At 38.5% G+C, this 13,862-nt stretch overlaps 2 protein-coding genes across 3 annotated transcripts; one reads left to right on the top strand and one right to left on the bottom strand.

Annotated features, from left to right (window-relative positions):
* Positions 1-2,119: 2,119 nt before the first annotated feature.
* On the top strand, positions 2,120-7,598 carry LOC115922981 (vicilin-like seed storage protein At2g18540). 2 transcript variants are annotated; one of them, XM_030982872.1, is made up of 5 exons: positions 2,120-2,332; positions 3,617-3,687; positions 4,008-4,415; positions 5,705-6,058; positions 7,270-7,598. In XM_030982872.1, the coding sequence occupies exons 1-5, from the start codon at positions 2,306-2,308 to the stop codon at positions 7,385-7,387; spliced, it is 978 nt and encodes a 325-aa protein (XP_030838732.1). In that variant the 5' UTR covers positions 2,120-2,305; the 3' UTR covers positions 7,388-7,598. The 2 variants fall into 2 exon arrangements, with proteins under 2 accessions (XP_030838732.1, XP_030838733.1); XM_030982873.1 differs by lacking the exon at positions 2,120-2,332 and adding an exon at positions 2,360-2,565.
* Positions 7,599-10,728: 3,130 nt separating this feature from the next.
* On the bottom strand, positions 10,729-13,143 carry LOC115922982. The gene is made up of 2 exons (XM_030982874.1): positions 12,769-13,143; positions 10,729-11,739 (listed from the first exon to the last, which is right to left on the bottom strand). Exons 1-2 carry the CDS (start codon positions 13,026-13,028, stop codon positions 10,848-10,850), a joined length of 1,152 nt encoding a protein of 383 aa, XP_030838734.1. The 5' UTR covers positions 13,029-13,143; the 3' UTR covers positions 10,729-10,847.
* Between the last annotated feature and the right edge of the window lie 719 nt (positions 13,144-13,862).

Here is a 13,862-nt window from a genome sequence, read left to right on the forward strand (position 1 = left end):
CTGTATTGCAGCTGCTCTTGATACAGCCAGAGACTGACAGAGCTAGGCTCGGCTCAAGGCTTTATGGAATTGTGTTTAAGTGTCAAATTAGAGTTTTTGACTGTAGACTACACAATGATTGCTGAGCTTTACAGCGAGGGAAACACGAACTAGGAAATGGCATTTTGTTTTTGTATTGACAAGTATTGATTGACAACTTTGAAAATACTACATTTATCTCGGCGGGTTATTTCTTGAACACAATCGGAGTTGGTACTAAAGTTAGTACGGATCAAGAAGCTTATATAGATTGAAAAAATAATATCCCTGAGAAAACTAAATATTGGCTATTATAATATTTATCTTTGATTTAACCATTATAGGCACAATCGGTAGGCCTGCAATAGCCAAGCCATCCCATGAACCTTGTAAACAAATACAATTTTACCGGGCATGAATCATAATCATAATATAACTTTAAAAGGCTTTAATCAGGCGCAGTATTGGCCTGGCGAGACGACTGTGAGTGGTAAAACGAATATGGAAAGCGGGAGGAGGCCCGCCCCGCGTCACAAAATGGTCTAATGCACCGTACACGATCCTCCTGAAATCTGATTTTCAGAGATTATAAAGAAACATTATGTTCCTGATTTATATTGTTAATGATGAGAAGAATACTAATAACCGGAATCTTGTTACGTTTGAGCCTTCTCTTCAGAATAAAAGCCGAATCGGCTTGAAATAGTAGGGACTTTTAGATTCTGCACGACGAGAACGTGGACTGCCCTTTTAAGGCAGTGTGGCGTCCTTTTAAGGCACTGGCAGTGACGTCACATTGTCTTAAAAGGGCAGTTCACGTTCTCGTCGTGCAGAATCTAAAAGTCCCTAGTACTGGCCTGACGCCATCACTACGATTCTCAGCCGATCTAGCTCTCCCTCCTCCAACGAAACGAAGTCCCTTGAAGTTTCATGTGACTACGCAGATCCTTGATCATTAAGATTTGACAAATCTGAATGTTCACATCAAATGCTATTGCGAATGCTGCCCCCAATTGGATCGTATAGTAGTTAGATTGTGAAATGTGCGCCGGGACCTAAATAAGGCCTGCATGTCATCATCAGCTCGAGTTTGCCAAATAACTCGCTATTTTCAGACTCGGGATATTATCCCGAAGCTCGAAATAGCGTTTTCACCAGACCGATACACTTATCACAAAATGGCTCAGACGGGCGCAGATAAGCCCGTTATTTCCCAAATAACGGGATACTATTTTTTGGAAACAAGACCAAGATTTCTCGGGATATTTTCTAGACCACATATCCCGCAAATTGCAACTGCAGGCTGATGAGGACGCAAATTAGCTGGATATTTTGCGATCGGGATAGTTAAAATAGCGAGGTTTTTGGCAAACTCGAGCTGATGAAAACAGTGTGGCTATATACAGCATTAGGTTCGGTGCAAATAACAAGACAGTCTAAATACCCAGGGCAGCATATTTTGTAAACCCTGGCGCAATTAACATTCGACGCCAGCATTTTAGATGGCTCGAAAGAGGTCCCAAATAGGGGTACTTGTTTGACTATTGTCATGATCAATCTCATTTTGAAATCATTTTGACGCTCTTGATGTAAATTAGTTGGCATGCCTTTCAATAACAAAGCATTATAATATCGAGGCTTTTTTTATGGTTGGAACACCTCGCATTCTCCACGTGATATTAACGCTGGCAATGATCCACGGCACTGATTTTGGATTTTTACGAGGGGGCACCGTTTTACCCTCTTTCCGTTTTGATACAGTAAAAAATATTTTCTTTTTGCGATATCGAATGCTATATCTAAACCATATATATGTTAGAAAAATTACAATTCTGTTCCTTATTTCATTAATTATATTCTACTAAATAACAACAGTGGATTTTCATTGGTTTCACAAGATAATACATTAATAGAACTGCTGAAAATGAGCAGCTTATAAATTGCGAGCACAACACCACCACCTGAAAACTAAAAACAGGGGCGCCGGTGTTATTGGGGGCACCGGCCCAACTCAATTAGGCAATTTTCGCAAACTCATTGGGGAATTAGAATCTGCGGTTCGTGTGCAAAATCGAGAAGTTACTATAGTAACAGCTGGATGACCGCTGAGGCCCTAAAATCTAGAACGGGTTTTGGCCAAATCTATGTTCGTTCTCAATTGACAACCCAAGTGAATCAGCAGCCAATCAGAGAGCTCGTATAGCTGGCCCGGGAACTTTATTCGTCTAAAATTTCTATCGCAGACAATAACAACACTGAGCTGAGACTAACATTTTGAGATTAAAACATGAATTTCAAAGCAAGTGGATCTTCGGTGAGTTTCTTTTATCGATTGTTGTTTCTTAACTATACTATGGATATAACATGAATCGTTTTAAAATTGGATAATGAATTGTTGAAAGATGATAAAAGCCGTTTTGTGGCTTGGTCGAGACAAGTTGTGCTACTACTTCGTGCGGTAGTCCCGTCTGTACTGTATTGCGCAGGGCATTGCATTGCATTGCTAAGTTGTTGTGCATTAATTGCCAGTTTATCGTCTCTGTCTGAGTGAGTGTTCGCCTAGTCTTGATGGCTATAATATTAATAGCCTCTGATCGTGCAAAATTGCGGGCCTACTCTCCTTGAAATTGTGTCCTGAATTAAACATCCCTGAAAATGTGTTGTTTGCAAATGTTTTCCAGGCTACCCTAGATCTAGGCCTAGGCTAGCCTACTGCCTAGGGCTAGGGCCAGGGCTAGCCTAATAGTAATAAGACTAAAAGTTAGACCCTAACGTTAGGGCTAGGGTTTGTTTGGTTTTACCTCACAATAACTCAACTCAGAGTCAGAGTCAGACAGCTCACTCTCTCTCTCTCTCACTCAGTCTCACTCTCATTCTTGAAAGGATGTTTCTATCAAAAGATACAGCCCCTCAAAAACTGCAATATTCATAGCATTTTCAGAATGGACAGAAAAGTGGTTCACGCAGAGTTATAATTTCTGCTCAAAAGCTGCACAGCTAATGCACAGCACGATATGCAAAGCGTGAAGCAAGGGTATTTTCAAACTGTTGTAACAAATGATCCCTTGGGACTAGAGAAAAAATAAGTGCATGGGATTACAGCTGGCCCAACTTATCCCTCGGGGGGGGGGGGGGGGGGGGGGGGGGGGCGGTTCGTGAAATTGGTAAATCTCCGAGTTACCATGGAAACGATGTTTAAATCGCTGTTTTGAGCAAGATATTTTTAGAATTCCGGGGGTGGCCTCCTATGGGGAATATGGAGAAAAACCTGCCCTTTCATATGACACCACATTTATTGAGTTTCACCTTCAGGATCATTTGTTATAGGTCTAGATCTAAAGGTTTGAATTTCAAATTTTTCATAAAATCATTGACCAAATCTGCTTGGTCGCGCAATGCATGTAGACCACATAGGGATGTGTGCAATCTCTATGGGAAAGATTTTAGCACACAACATCGGGTGCGCGATCAGACACCCTATTCTTAATCTTACCAGCGCATTCAAAATTATGACTTTGAACTAGATTCTAGACCTAGATAATTGTGGAAATTTTAATGTCAGAATGTTACAAATTACTTTCTCATCTTTTTGTTACAGGAGGTTGGCGAGGTGGTGCCTACCGTGCCAGTGAAAGCAGCAAAGGCAAAGCCCTCAAAATCTGTGAATCGGTATGTTTTCCATTACATGCATCATCTTAAATTATAGCTATAGATCCCTAGGCCTACATGTAAGAACAATATCATTATCATTGAATTTCAAATGTACATGCATGAATGGGTATGTGTTTTCGACTCAATATCCTTTGTACAATCATTTTCCACCTTTTTTGTCAAAAAATGATAACGTCCAAAATATAATGCATTCATGATATGATGTTTTTCATTATTACAAGATAGATACACATGTATAGGTCTAGTACCATTTGTGATGATTTCAGAATTCCATTTTATCTAAATCATTGTTTTGTTTTTCATTTCTTGTACTGCAGCATGTCCTGGGACAACAATAGTGTTAACGCACTAATAGGGGAGGTGACCCTAGCCAACCCCTTCCAGTTTCGTTATAAAACGAGCGATCGGGCCAGAGCATGGCAACAGGTGGCAGAGGGGATGGTCAAAAAGGGATACAAGGTCGACTGCAGGGCGGTGAGGGATAGGATCCACGTGTTAAAGGACAAGGTTAAGGCCAAGAACAATGTAGAGAGGGCAGCAAGTGGCATTGCAGTAGAGGAGACAGAGGAGGAGCTGGGCATTCGAGAGGCCGTTGAAAGGATGATGCAAGAGGAAGAGGATATAGAGTTGGCTCCAAAGGAGAGAGGGGACGAACAGAAGAAGAAGGCGGAAGGAGAAGAGCTGAGGAAGAGGGCCTGCGAGACCATGGGAGAAACAAGGAAGAGGTATTTTTCAGAAGATTTTTCAAATTTAACAAATTCTAGGTGTACTCCCTAACACCCCCTCTGCTCCCCTCTCAACACACATTTGATTTGATTTGATTTGATTTGATTTATTGGTTTCTGCATCTTTTTTCTTTTTTTCATCATCATCATCATCATCATCATCATGATACGAGGAGAGGTAGATCCTGTAATCCTCGGTCACTTCTTCAGGGTTGGTTATGTTCTAGAGGTTAACTCATTGCACATGCGCAGGTTTAGGACGGTTTTGATCATATCATTAACTTAATTCAAATCGCTCAGACCACCAGTGCTTATCCAGTCTCATCTTGAAGATATCAATGGAGTTTGAGTCAATTATTTCTTGAGGGAGACTATTCCAGTCGGACACCACTCTGTTGCTGAAAAAGCATTTCCTTATGTTTAGACGAGACCTTTCCTTGAAAATCTTTAGAGAGTGTCCTCGGGTTTGAGTATTCAGTGATAAGGTGAAGAAGTGACTTGGGTCCAGCTTTACTAAGCCCTTTAGTATTTTGAAAACTGTAATGGCATCGCCTCTCCGTCTCCTATAGTACAAGGAGTGTAGGTCTAAAATCTTTAGCCTGTCTGTGTAGGGAAGTTCATACATTTTCATGAACATAATATGGTTTGATACAATATTTTAAGTGTATATAATTTTATACAGATAATAAACGAAATTAAACAAATATATTGAATGCATAATTAACATACATTAGATGCAGGAGGGCTACAGAAATAAGCAAAGTAGCTAGACGTGCCCTCAGCCCTCAACTTAGATACAACAATAAAAATATAAATAAAAAAGAGTGTGACTTGCAGAGAAGAAAAGGAAAGAGAAGAGAAGGAGCGTTGGTAATAATACAATAAATCTCATACATCTGCTGATTGAATGCATAAAACCTACACCATTACATTACAAACTAACAAATATAACTCAACATGCATGAAAGGAAAACAAAATTACAAATGACTAAGTAAAAAGCCGTTATCATCGAATTTGTTATTATCTGACCAAAAAATTATTTTGTGTAGTGCCCTCTATACCAAACTCAATTATCCCTTTAATATATTTTTAGTATTATGTAAACCAACATTCGTTAATGTTCTTCATGTACAACATGTAGATTGACTTTAAAACTCCTTTTTCTTTTATGTTTTATATTTCATGTTAGATACCGAGGTGAATGCAGTACCCGCACCACATCATGCAGGCTCTTGAATATCTTACACGCTTGACACTTTTTCTCTTCTTTTTAAATATTGCATTTTAGACACCAAGACGAAGCCGGCACCAGTACCACTCCAAAAAGGCAGCGCAACAAAGGGCGAGATACTCTTGCTTTTCTAGACAGAAAGATGGAGTTGGAGCAGGAGATGAAGAGGGAGGATTTGGAGAAGAGAAGAGAGGAACAGGAGAGACAGCGAGCTGAAGAGATGGAGAGGAGACGAGAGGAAGAAGAGAGACGGGGAGCTGAAGAAGCAATCCGAGAGCGTCGCTTTGAGCTTATGCAGCAACAGATGCTGCAGCAACATCAACAAGCTCTTCAGCAACAACAACAACAGCAACAGCATAATCAACAAATGCAAACGATGATGATGGCCCTCATTAAATCTTTAGAAAAGAAGTAAAGAACAATATCTTTTTTTTTCATCATTCATTTCAAGTGAAATATTTTTGAGTGACCAACAGTGAACATTTTACTTTGACATAATTTTTTACCAATCTGTCTTTTCAGCTATACAGTGCGTCCCAGAAAAAACGAAACCGAGAAGTATCGATGTTTTATCATAACCTTATCACAACCATAATTAATGAACGATACATATTTGGAAAGCTTAGAGTCTCCTCTTTCAGTTGATGCTACCCACGTGATGCATATTTCACGCATGAGTGATTAAAAGCAATTTGAAGGAAGGAAACCAAAAAGAGATTTGGCGGGCGGTATCTGAATTTCAAAGAAAAATTCATATTTCTAGAAAGTTGAGTTTCTGCCCTTTCATATGATACCTCAATCAAGAAAAATGAGCCAGGAATACCAAAGTTCTGCTTGTTTAAAGTAGCCCTTACATTTTCATAATTTTAACAAACGAATTCGTTTTCACTGGGTGCCTGTCGTAGCAAAAAGCAGATTTGACAAAAGACTTAACTCCGTTTCGTTGACAATCAGCCATGCATGAAGACTCTCATCTACGGCTGATTGTCAACGAAACGGAGTTAAGTCTTTTTGTCAATTTTGCTTGTTGCTACTGCAGGCAGCCAGTAAAAACGAATTCGTTTAATAAAATTATGGAAATGCAAGCACTACTTTAAACAAACAGAACTTTGTCATTCCTCGCTCATTTTTCCTGATTGAGGTGTCATATGAAAGGGCAGAAACTCAACTTTCTAGAAATGTGAATTTTTCTTTGAAATTCAGATACCGCCCGCCAAATGTCTTTTTGGTTTCCTTCCTTCAAATTGCTTTTAATCACTCATGCGTGAAATATGCATCACGTGAGTAGCATCACATGAAAGAGGAGACTCTAAGCTTTCCAAATATGTATCATTCATTAATTATAGTTGTGATTAAGTTATGATAGAACATCGATACCTCTCCGTTTCGTTTTTTCTGGGACGCACTGTATAGTCCTATTTTAACGCCTGCAGGACTTCAACTATTGACTTTGGCAGTTTTGCTAAGTCTGTGTGTATTAAGTTATATGGTCTTCCTAAGAGTTACCCATCTGCCATTATGATATGTATATGCCAAAGATACATTGTGTTAACTTGTATATATATGCAATTCAACAACATCTTGCCTTTTTTTATGTGTGCGACTTCCTTTTTCCTCCTTAGTTTCAATGTACTTGGTGCTATCACATCCTTTCAATGGCCTCTCGAATGCCCAGCTCCTCCTCTGTCTCCTCTACTGCAATGCCACTTGCTGCCTTCTCTGCATTGTTCTTGGCCTTAACCTGGTCCTTTAAAATGTGGATCCTGTCCCTCACTGCCCTGCAGTCGACCTTGTATCCCTTCCTTATCATCCCCTCTGCCACCTGTTGCCATGCTCTGGCCCGATCGCTCGTCTTATATCTGAATTGGAAGGGGTTGGCTAGGACCATCTCCCCTATTAATGTGTTGATGCTATTGTTGTCCCAGGACATGCTGCAGTAGAAGAAATGAAATCAAGATATTTCTCCTTGGTCTTTAGTAGGTGACTTTGACCATGTTTACTTGTGTAGTGCATATGTTATGTTTTCACAATGCCAACTTGTGTTAATTTGATGAAGGTGTTGTGGCAAGTATGTCGTTGAACTTGATACGTTTACATGTGTAGCCTTCAGAGTAACTTGTTGACATAGTTTTGTTTAAGTAGCTACGCGAAGAAAATCTCATTTTGGAAATTATGCATCACTAGAGAGCTAGCGGATTATATATCATTATTAGACAAGTTGAGATCCAAGTAAACCAGATCTTACAGAAATCATCTCAGGAACAATACTAATTAATATTATTTTCACAGGTACTTCAAATTCTTCAATAGATCTTTGGTGTATTGTACATGTGTTTTCATAATGTAACTGGTACATGTAAGATGTAACTTATCAGTTGAAAGTTCAGGTTTTCAGCTTATTTCATGTTTGAGTTTGAGTTTGAGTTTGAGTTTGAGTTTATTATTTAGAAATATTCCTTACTTAATATAGAATCTACATGGAAGTCAAATGTGTGTCGACTTCCGTATCAATACCAAACATACAGTAAATGTATCTAACTTTATGGGTAATTTCATTTAAATGAAATAGGTGATATAGGCTAGAGTGGATTCGTGGATTGCACTGTAGTTTTATTATTACTTCATATTTTCTACTCATTGATGTATTCAGTACCAATCGTAACACAGGTTAATAAAGCTAATGGTGCATATTTTGATAACAAATCTTTTACACAAGTTCTATTGAAATAGGTGATACAGGGTGGAATAGATTACTATTAATACAATTAGTAGTTTGTGTCTACTCATTGTTGTTTACCCTTTCTTTATAATGTGATCTTTTTAATGCAGAGTTTGATTATTGAGCACATTAAGTGACACAGGTAAATCATATCAGGCTAATAGTGGAAAGAAAGTGGCATTTTATGTAGTTGTGGTATTTTATTTATTATGTATATATTATGTATATATACTTAAATATATTTATATATATATGTGTGTTCATTTTATTGAGAAATAAAAATTTAAAAGTACTTGATTTTAATTTGTTTTCTTATCACAGGTGTTTGTATGTTTTCAAAAAATCTTAACTTGTTTGAACGCAGGTTGTCGATAAAGAAAATGATCTAAATACAATGTTAGTTGCAGCAGTCCAAACTAATGAAGCTGGACAAATTGAAGGCGAGGAGGGGGTGGGGTCGTCCCACCAAAGGGGGCTTATTTTTCTTTCAAAAATGTTCACGTTTGTACCTTGATCGTGGCATTTATGCTTAATAATTTCAAGAGTATGAGTAATGTGGTACAGTGTGTGTGTCTAATTATGTGTATGTGTTGGGGGAGAGAGAATGGATGACTAGTCTCTGCCCAACCCTTTGGATTTGCAAATGATATGTGCAAACAATATGAATTTTCAAATTAAAGTACCGAATATCTATACCAGAACTGGATAGAAAAAATACACTTACAGAACTGTACATAAATACAGTTACACACTCCACAACACACCACATTCTTTCATCTTTCAGTACTGTTTCTTTCTTCTCTTTTCTCTCCTTTTTTTCTTCTTTCTTTCCTTTCTTTTTCTTTCTTTCTTTTCTTTTCCTTTTCTCTTTTTCTTTTCTTTCCCTTTCCCTCTCCTTTTTTCACTCCCCCTGTTCTTTTTTTGGTAAAAGAAAATGTGTTTTTGTAGCCATTAATATCAGTTTAAATAAATTTATTTTATGATATCAACACTTATAGTTGGTTTATTTTCATAGATGTAAAAATCTAATTAAATGACATACAGACTTTCATAACTTTGGTGGTACCATCTGGCAATACAAGAAATATAGCTTGAATTTAGACTGGTTTATATACAAAAACTGGCACAAAGTGATAAATTCACACACATATGATACATAAAATACAAAGAAAAAACTACTTTTCCCTATTACCTCAAGAACATGTCCATCTGTGTCATAAGATGCTATTGAATGTATTCTACTGGTATTAGACAAATTATTTTTTGAGTTGTTCATCCAACTGACTCCAGCAAAACCTCATTTGAACAAGATCAGATAAGGTTCTGGTTACAAAGTGATTGCTGATCTCATACCTATTTTTCTTTTCTTTCTCCCACCCTGATATAAGAAGGTTTTGTTGTACTCAACAAATCAACATCCAGTGCATATTTTCCATGAACACTGGCAGATAAGATGATCAATTTGCAGTTGTTGCTTGTATTCCTGTATCTGACTGACACAGCAATGACCAATTCACAGCTTGAGTGCTCCACACTGTCTTTTTTTTTATTGTTAGCTCTTTGAGCGATTCAAATCACCACTTAATAGTTTATCCTTTCACAAAAGAATAATTAACTATAACCAGAATAGAAATAAAGTAAAAAAAACATTAAAAGAATTATTTTGTATTGAACATTTTGTCCATTTTGGTTAATAATTCAAATAAATTATCTTGCTTTAGTCTTTTGAAAAAATCTTTCTTCTCGCTTGAGAATCAATTTGTCATATTTATACATTTTATATTTTCACTTGCCCGATGTGAAATTTTACTTCCTTATAAGCCAACATTAAAATGGTAACAGTGATGCTTGCTTGTCAAATCCTATTGAATAATACTGACTGGACATCAAAGAAAAATATTTGTCACAAACATGGCCAGTGACATGGAACAATTAAATAAAGGTTACAAAGAGGTGATTAGAGTTTATTCAATGTACTGTAAGCAGTACACAGCCCTGCACATCATATGCTGAATCATCATTAATGTGGGGGGTCCTATTAAAAGAACAGGTAATTTGAGAATAATGAAAGACTTCTTTCAACATTTCTGGTATTATACAAATAGTGAATGGCCATGAGAGCAACGGTACAAGATTTTATTAAGAGACGCTCTATCCAAAGAGGTGCACCCAAGTTGAATGGAGCATCTCTACGTGCATGTTCTGTAATATTAACATGACTTATTCACATAATTGCGACTTAATCAATATTTTCCTATTAACATTACTGTTTACTAGGTTAATGATATATGTTTGTTTTGCAAATGAGTATTATTTTTTTTAACTGTTTTGTATAAACGTTATAAACGATGTAAATATGTTCATGTTTATTCAGGGCCCCATGGAAGACCACTACTTGTTGGTGAATGGGCTACCCTGTCAAAAGATTAGAAATAAATAAATAAATAAATAAATTCATAACAGAAATTGTTTCGATCAAAGTTATTGAAAATACTCGTCCAGTGATGGAGGCTGCAGTTCAAAGTAGGAGGATGTATTGTTACCATAAATACATGTGTGGGCATTTGTCAGAATGGCCGACACCATGTACATCTTTGCACAAGAACTTAGCAGGATCTTTTGACTTTTTTTGAAGTCCGTGTATTTGAAGAAGTTGATTACATCCCCAAAGGACCACTCCACAGTAATTCTGACTTTGGACATAGCTCTGTTGAATGCTGCCTGTTCCGGTGTGATGTTTGCAGTAGGAAATGGGGCCTGCAGCTGGGGTCTGACGGGATAAGCAGGGTCCCCGTAGATGCACAACAAGTTACCCTCTGCATCATGGGATCCGCCTTCAAGCATGGTTAGAAGACCTGACTCCCGTAGAAGGTAGGCGTCATGTCGTCGTCCTTCCACAGGTCCGTAAAGGTTGGCTATCATTCCATTTGGAGAAGTGACGGACTGGTACTTAAGACTATGTACACGCTTGTGGCCATTGTAAGCCACCCGTTGGTGTTCCCCAGGTCGGCATATCGGACGAACGGTCCCATCTATGAACCCCCAACAGTTGTTTAGTGGTGCCCCTTTCTGGTGAATGACATCAGCGTAAATTCTCAGCTGCTGAGGGGCCAACCAATGCTGCTCCAATGTTGTCAGTCTGTGCTTGTGGGCATCAAAGATGAAGTTAGTCACCCAGTTGAAGGCTAAACAGAGCTGGGGCACTGGTCGTCGATAGTCTTTAACTAAATCTCCATATCGGCATGGATAGGCATAGCGTTGCAGACCTAAGCAGAGAGCCTCCAATCCGTCCATTCTTGACCTGTTTGGCAAGGTGATTCTGTCTGGAACGCCTAAAGCATGTTTGAGCCGAAATATATCATCCTTTTTGAATCTGTTAAAAAAAACAAGAAATAAATCAGAACATTAATCAGTTTGAATTTAACATTTTTCTTTAGCTTAAGTGTTTGACAAACAGTGGTGCATATTATAGCAAAGGATATCATGCAAAGTGACTTAGCCGATTTGACAAACGTACCCCAAAATTGGCCTCCCTAAACTACTGTCGGGCCGAAGTGTCAGGCCGACCTGACCAGAGTCGACTTGAAAATATATAGGCCTTACTCTGCTGTACGTGTAAATGAAAAGTGTAATAATTTGTAAACTCAACATTTAGACTAGAGTAGAGTCTACTCTAGATCTAGTCCACTCCAGCAAAGCATAGACTAGAGTCAATGCTAATGCGTATTGACCTCTAGCACTACAATACGTAGAGTCTATAGAGTCTACGTGTTAATAGGCAGCATATGCACACATGAATAGTCAATAGACTCATTATACACAAATGCACACAATCATGCCGATGTGGCTGATGTGGCTGATCGGCGAGTATGACAGTAAATTATTTTGTCTAACATCAGTGAGCTGAACAAAAATTGCATTTTAATACTGCTACTACTGTGCTAGATCTATAGACCTAGACCGAATTGTCTGTCTCTTTCATTCGTTAGCCTAGGATTTAGGAGCCGACCTTACCCAAATCAGAGGCTAACGAACGAGAGAGACAGAAAATTCGGTCTAGATCTAGACCTAGCTATAAATAATGGTGTCATCAAATTCAAATGTCAATTTTGTGTGCAATCAGTTGAGTTTTGTCCTTAGGCCTAGACTCTAACTGTTAGGCTATATTGAAATGTTGAGAATCAATAGCACAACTTTCAATACACAGCCAGGCCAAGATAGTAATGCAGCTATAGATCTAGATCTAGTCTAGTCTAGACCTAGGCCCCATATATTGAATACAAATTTTGAATAAAAATGTTATAGATCTACTAAGTTAGACTCTAGGTCTAACTTAGTATAGATCTATTAATAATTAATAGACAATAGGGTAGTAGGCCCTAGTAACTTTTAGAGTTCTAACCTGAAATAGCTTCTACACTCATCATCGTTGAAATCGTCTAACTCAAAGTGACCACCATCATGTTGGAAGTCAAGGTTGTTAGATGTGTTGATATCCATAAGAAGAATGAACTCTACATCATCTATAACGTCGAAAGCGTAGGCTGCCATAACTGCATCTTGCACTCGATGCAAATTCGCCATGTTTGAGGGAGAGCTAGAGCCTAGAGGGATATTCCCAAGCGTGATGACGTCAGCTACTCTGTAATTATACGTCCGCATTCACCGAAGAGCGAAACCGCCTATTGTAACCAGAGCGGTCTGTGTGCGCGGCCGTAAACCTGAGTGCTCTGCTTCCGCGAAGGTTCCTTATGTTGGTGAGCGAAAACTCGCTAATGACCCAATTTGGGGGAACCAGGCCATTTTAAATAGTGGAGAGTGTCGTAAGGGGTAATAATAAATTATCATTTTTCCACGTTTCCCAGGCACCCCTCCCAAGTTCATTCACTACATCTCTCTCTCTCTCTCTCTCTATCATCTCTCTCTCTCTCTCTCTCTCTCTCTCTCTCTCTTTCTCTCTCCCTCCCTCCCTCTCTCTTTCGTCATTTGATGGGCGGGTCGGGTTTGGAGGGAGGGGGTACGTGCCCTCATTTTCCCGCTTTAGGTACCCCATTGATTAAGGCTATCTCGAAATGATCGAGAGCCGGGTATAATAATTGTTTAAAGTGGAATCCCCCCAAGACCAAGTTGGAGGTAGAAAATGGGTTAAACATTCATGATGCAGATGACCAATGGATGGTTAAGTGCCTTTCCCTCGAATAGGGGAAGACCATATAATTATGCTCGCGTTATCGATCTAAATGATATTCAGACAGAGACATTGATAACATTAATTTTGTAGACAATAATAAATTACCCCCCCCCCCCATCTTACTATTGCCACAACAGCGTAAGATTTAGGAAGTATAGTTTCGCTGATGTACTGCGGTTGTCCGGGTATAATTGTCCATGAGGTAATGTAGTTGTCCGAGAGACTGTTACAATGATCATTCCTGGGGATAGAAGTCTTGAACACGTTTGCTATTGTATTTTATAATTGATTAAAATATCAAATAT

The sequence above is a fragment of the Strongylocentrotus purpuratus genome, unplaced genomic scaffold (assembly GCF_000002235.5).
Source record: "Strongylocentrotus purpuratus isolate Spur 01 unplaced genomic scaffold, Spur_5.0 spur5_scaffold_13, whole genome shotgun sequence".
NCBI lineage: Eukaryota > Metazoa > Echinodermata > Echinoidea > Camarodonta > Strongylocentrotidae > Strongylocentrotus > Strongylocentrotus purpuratus.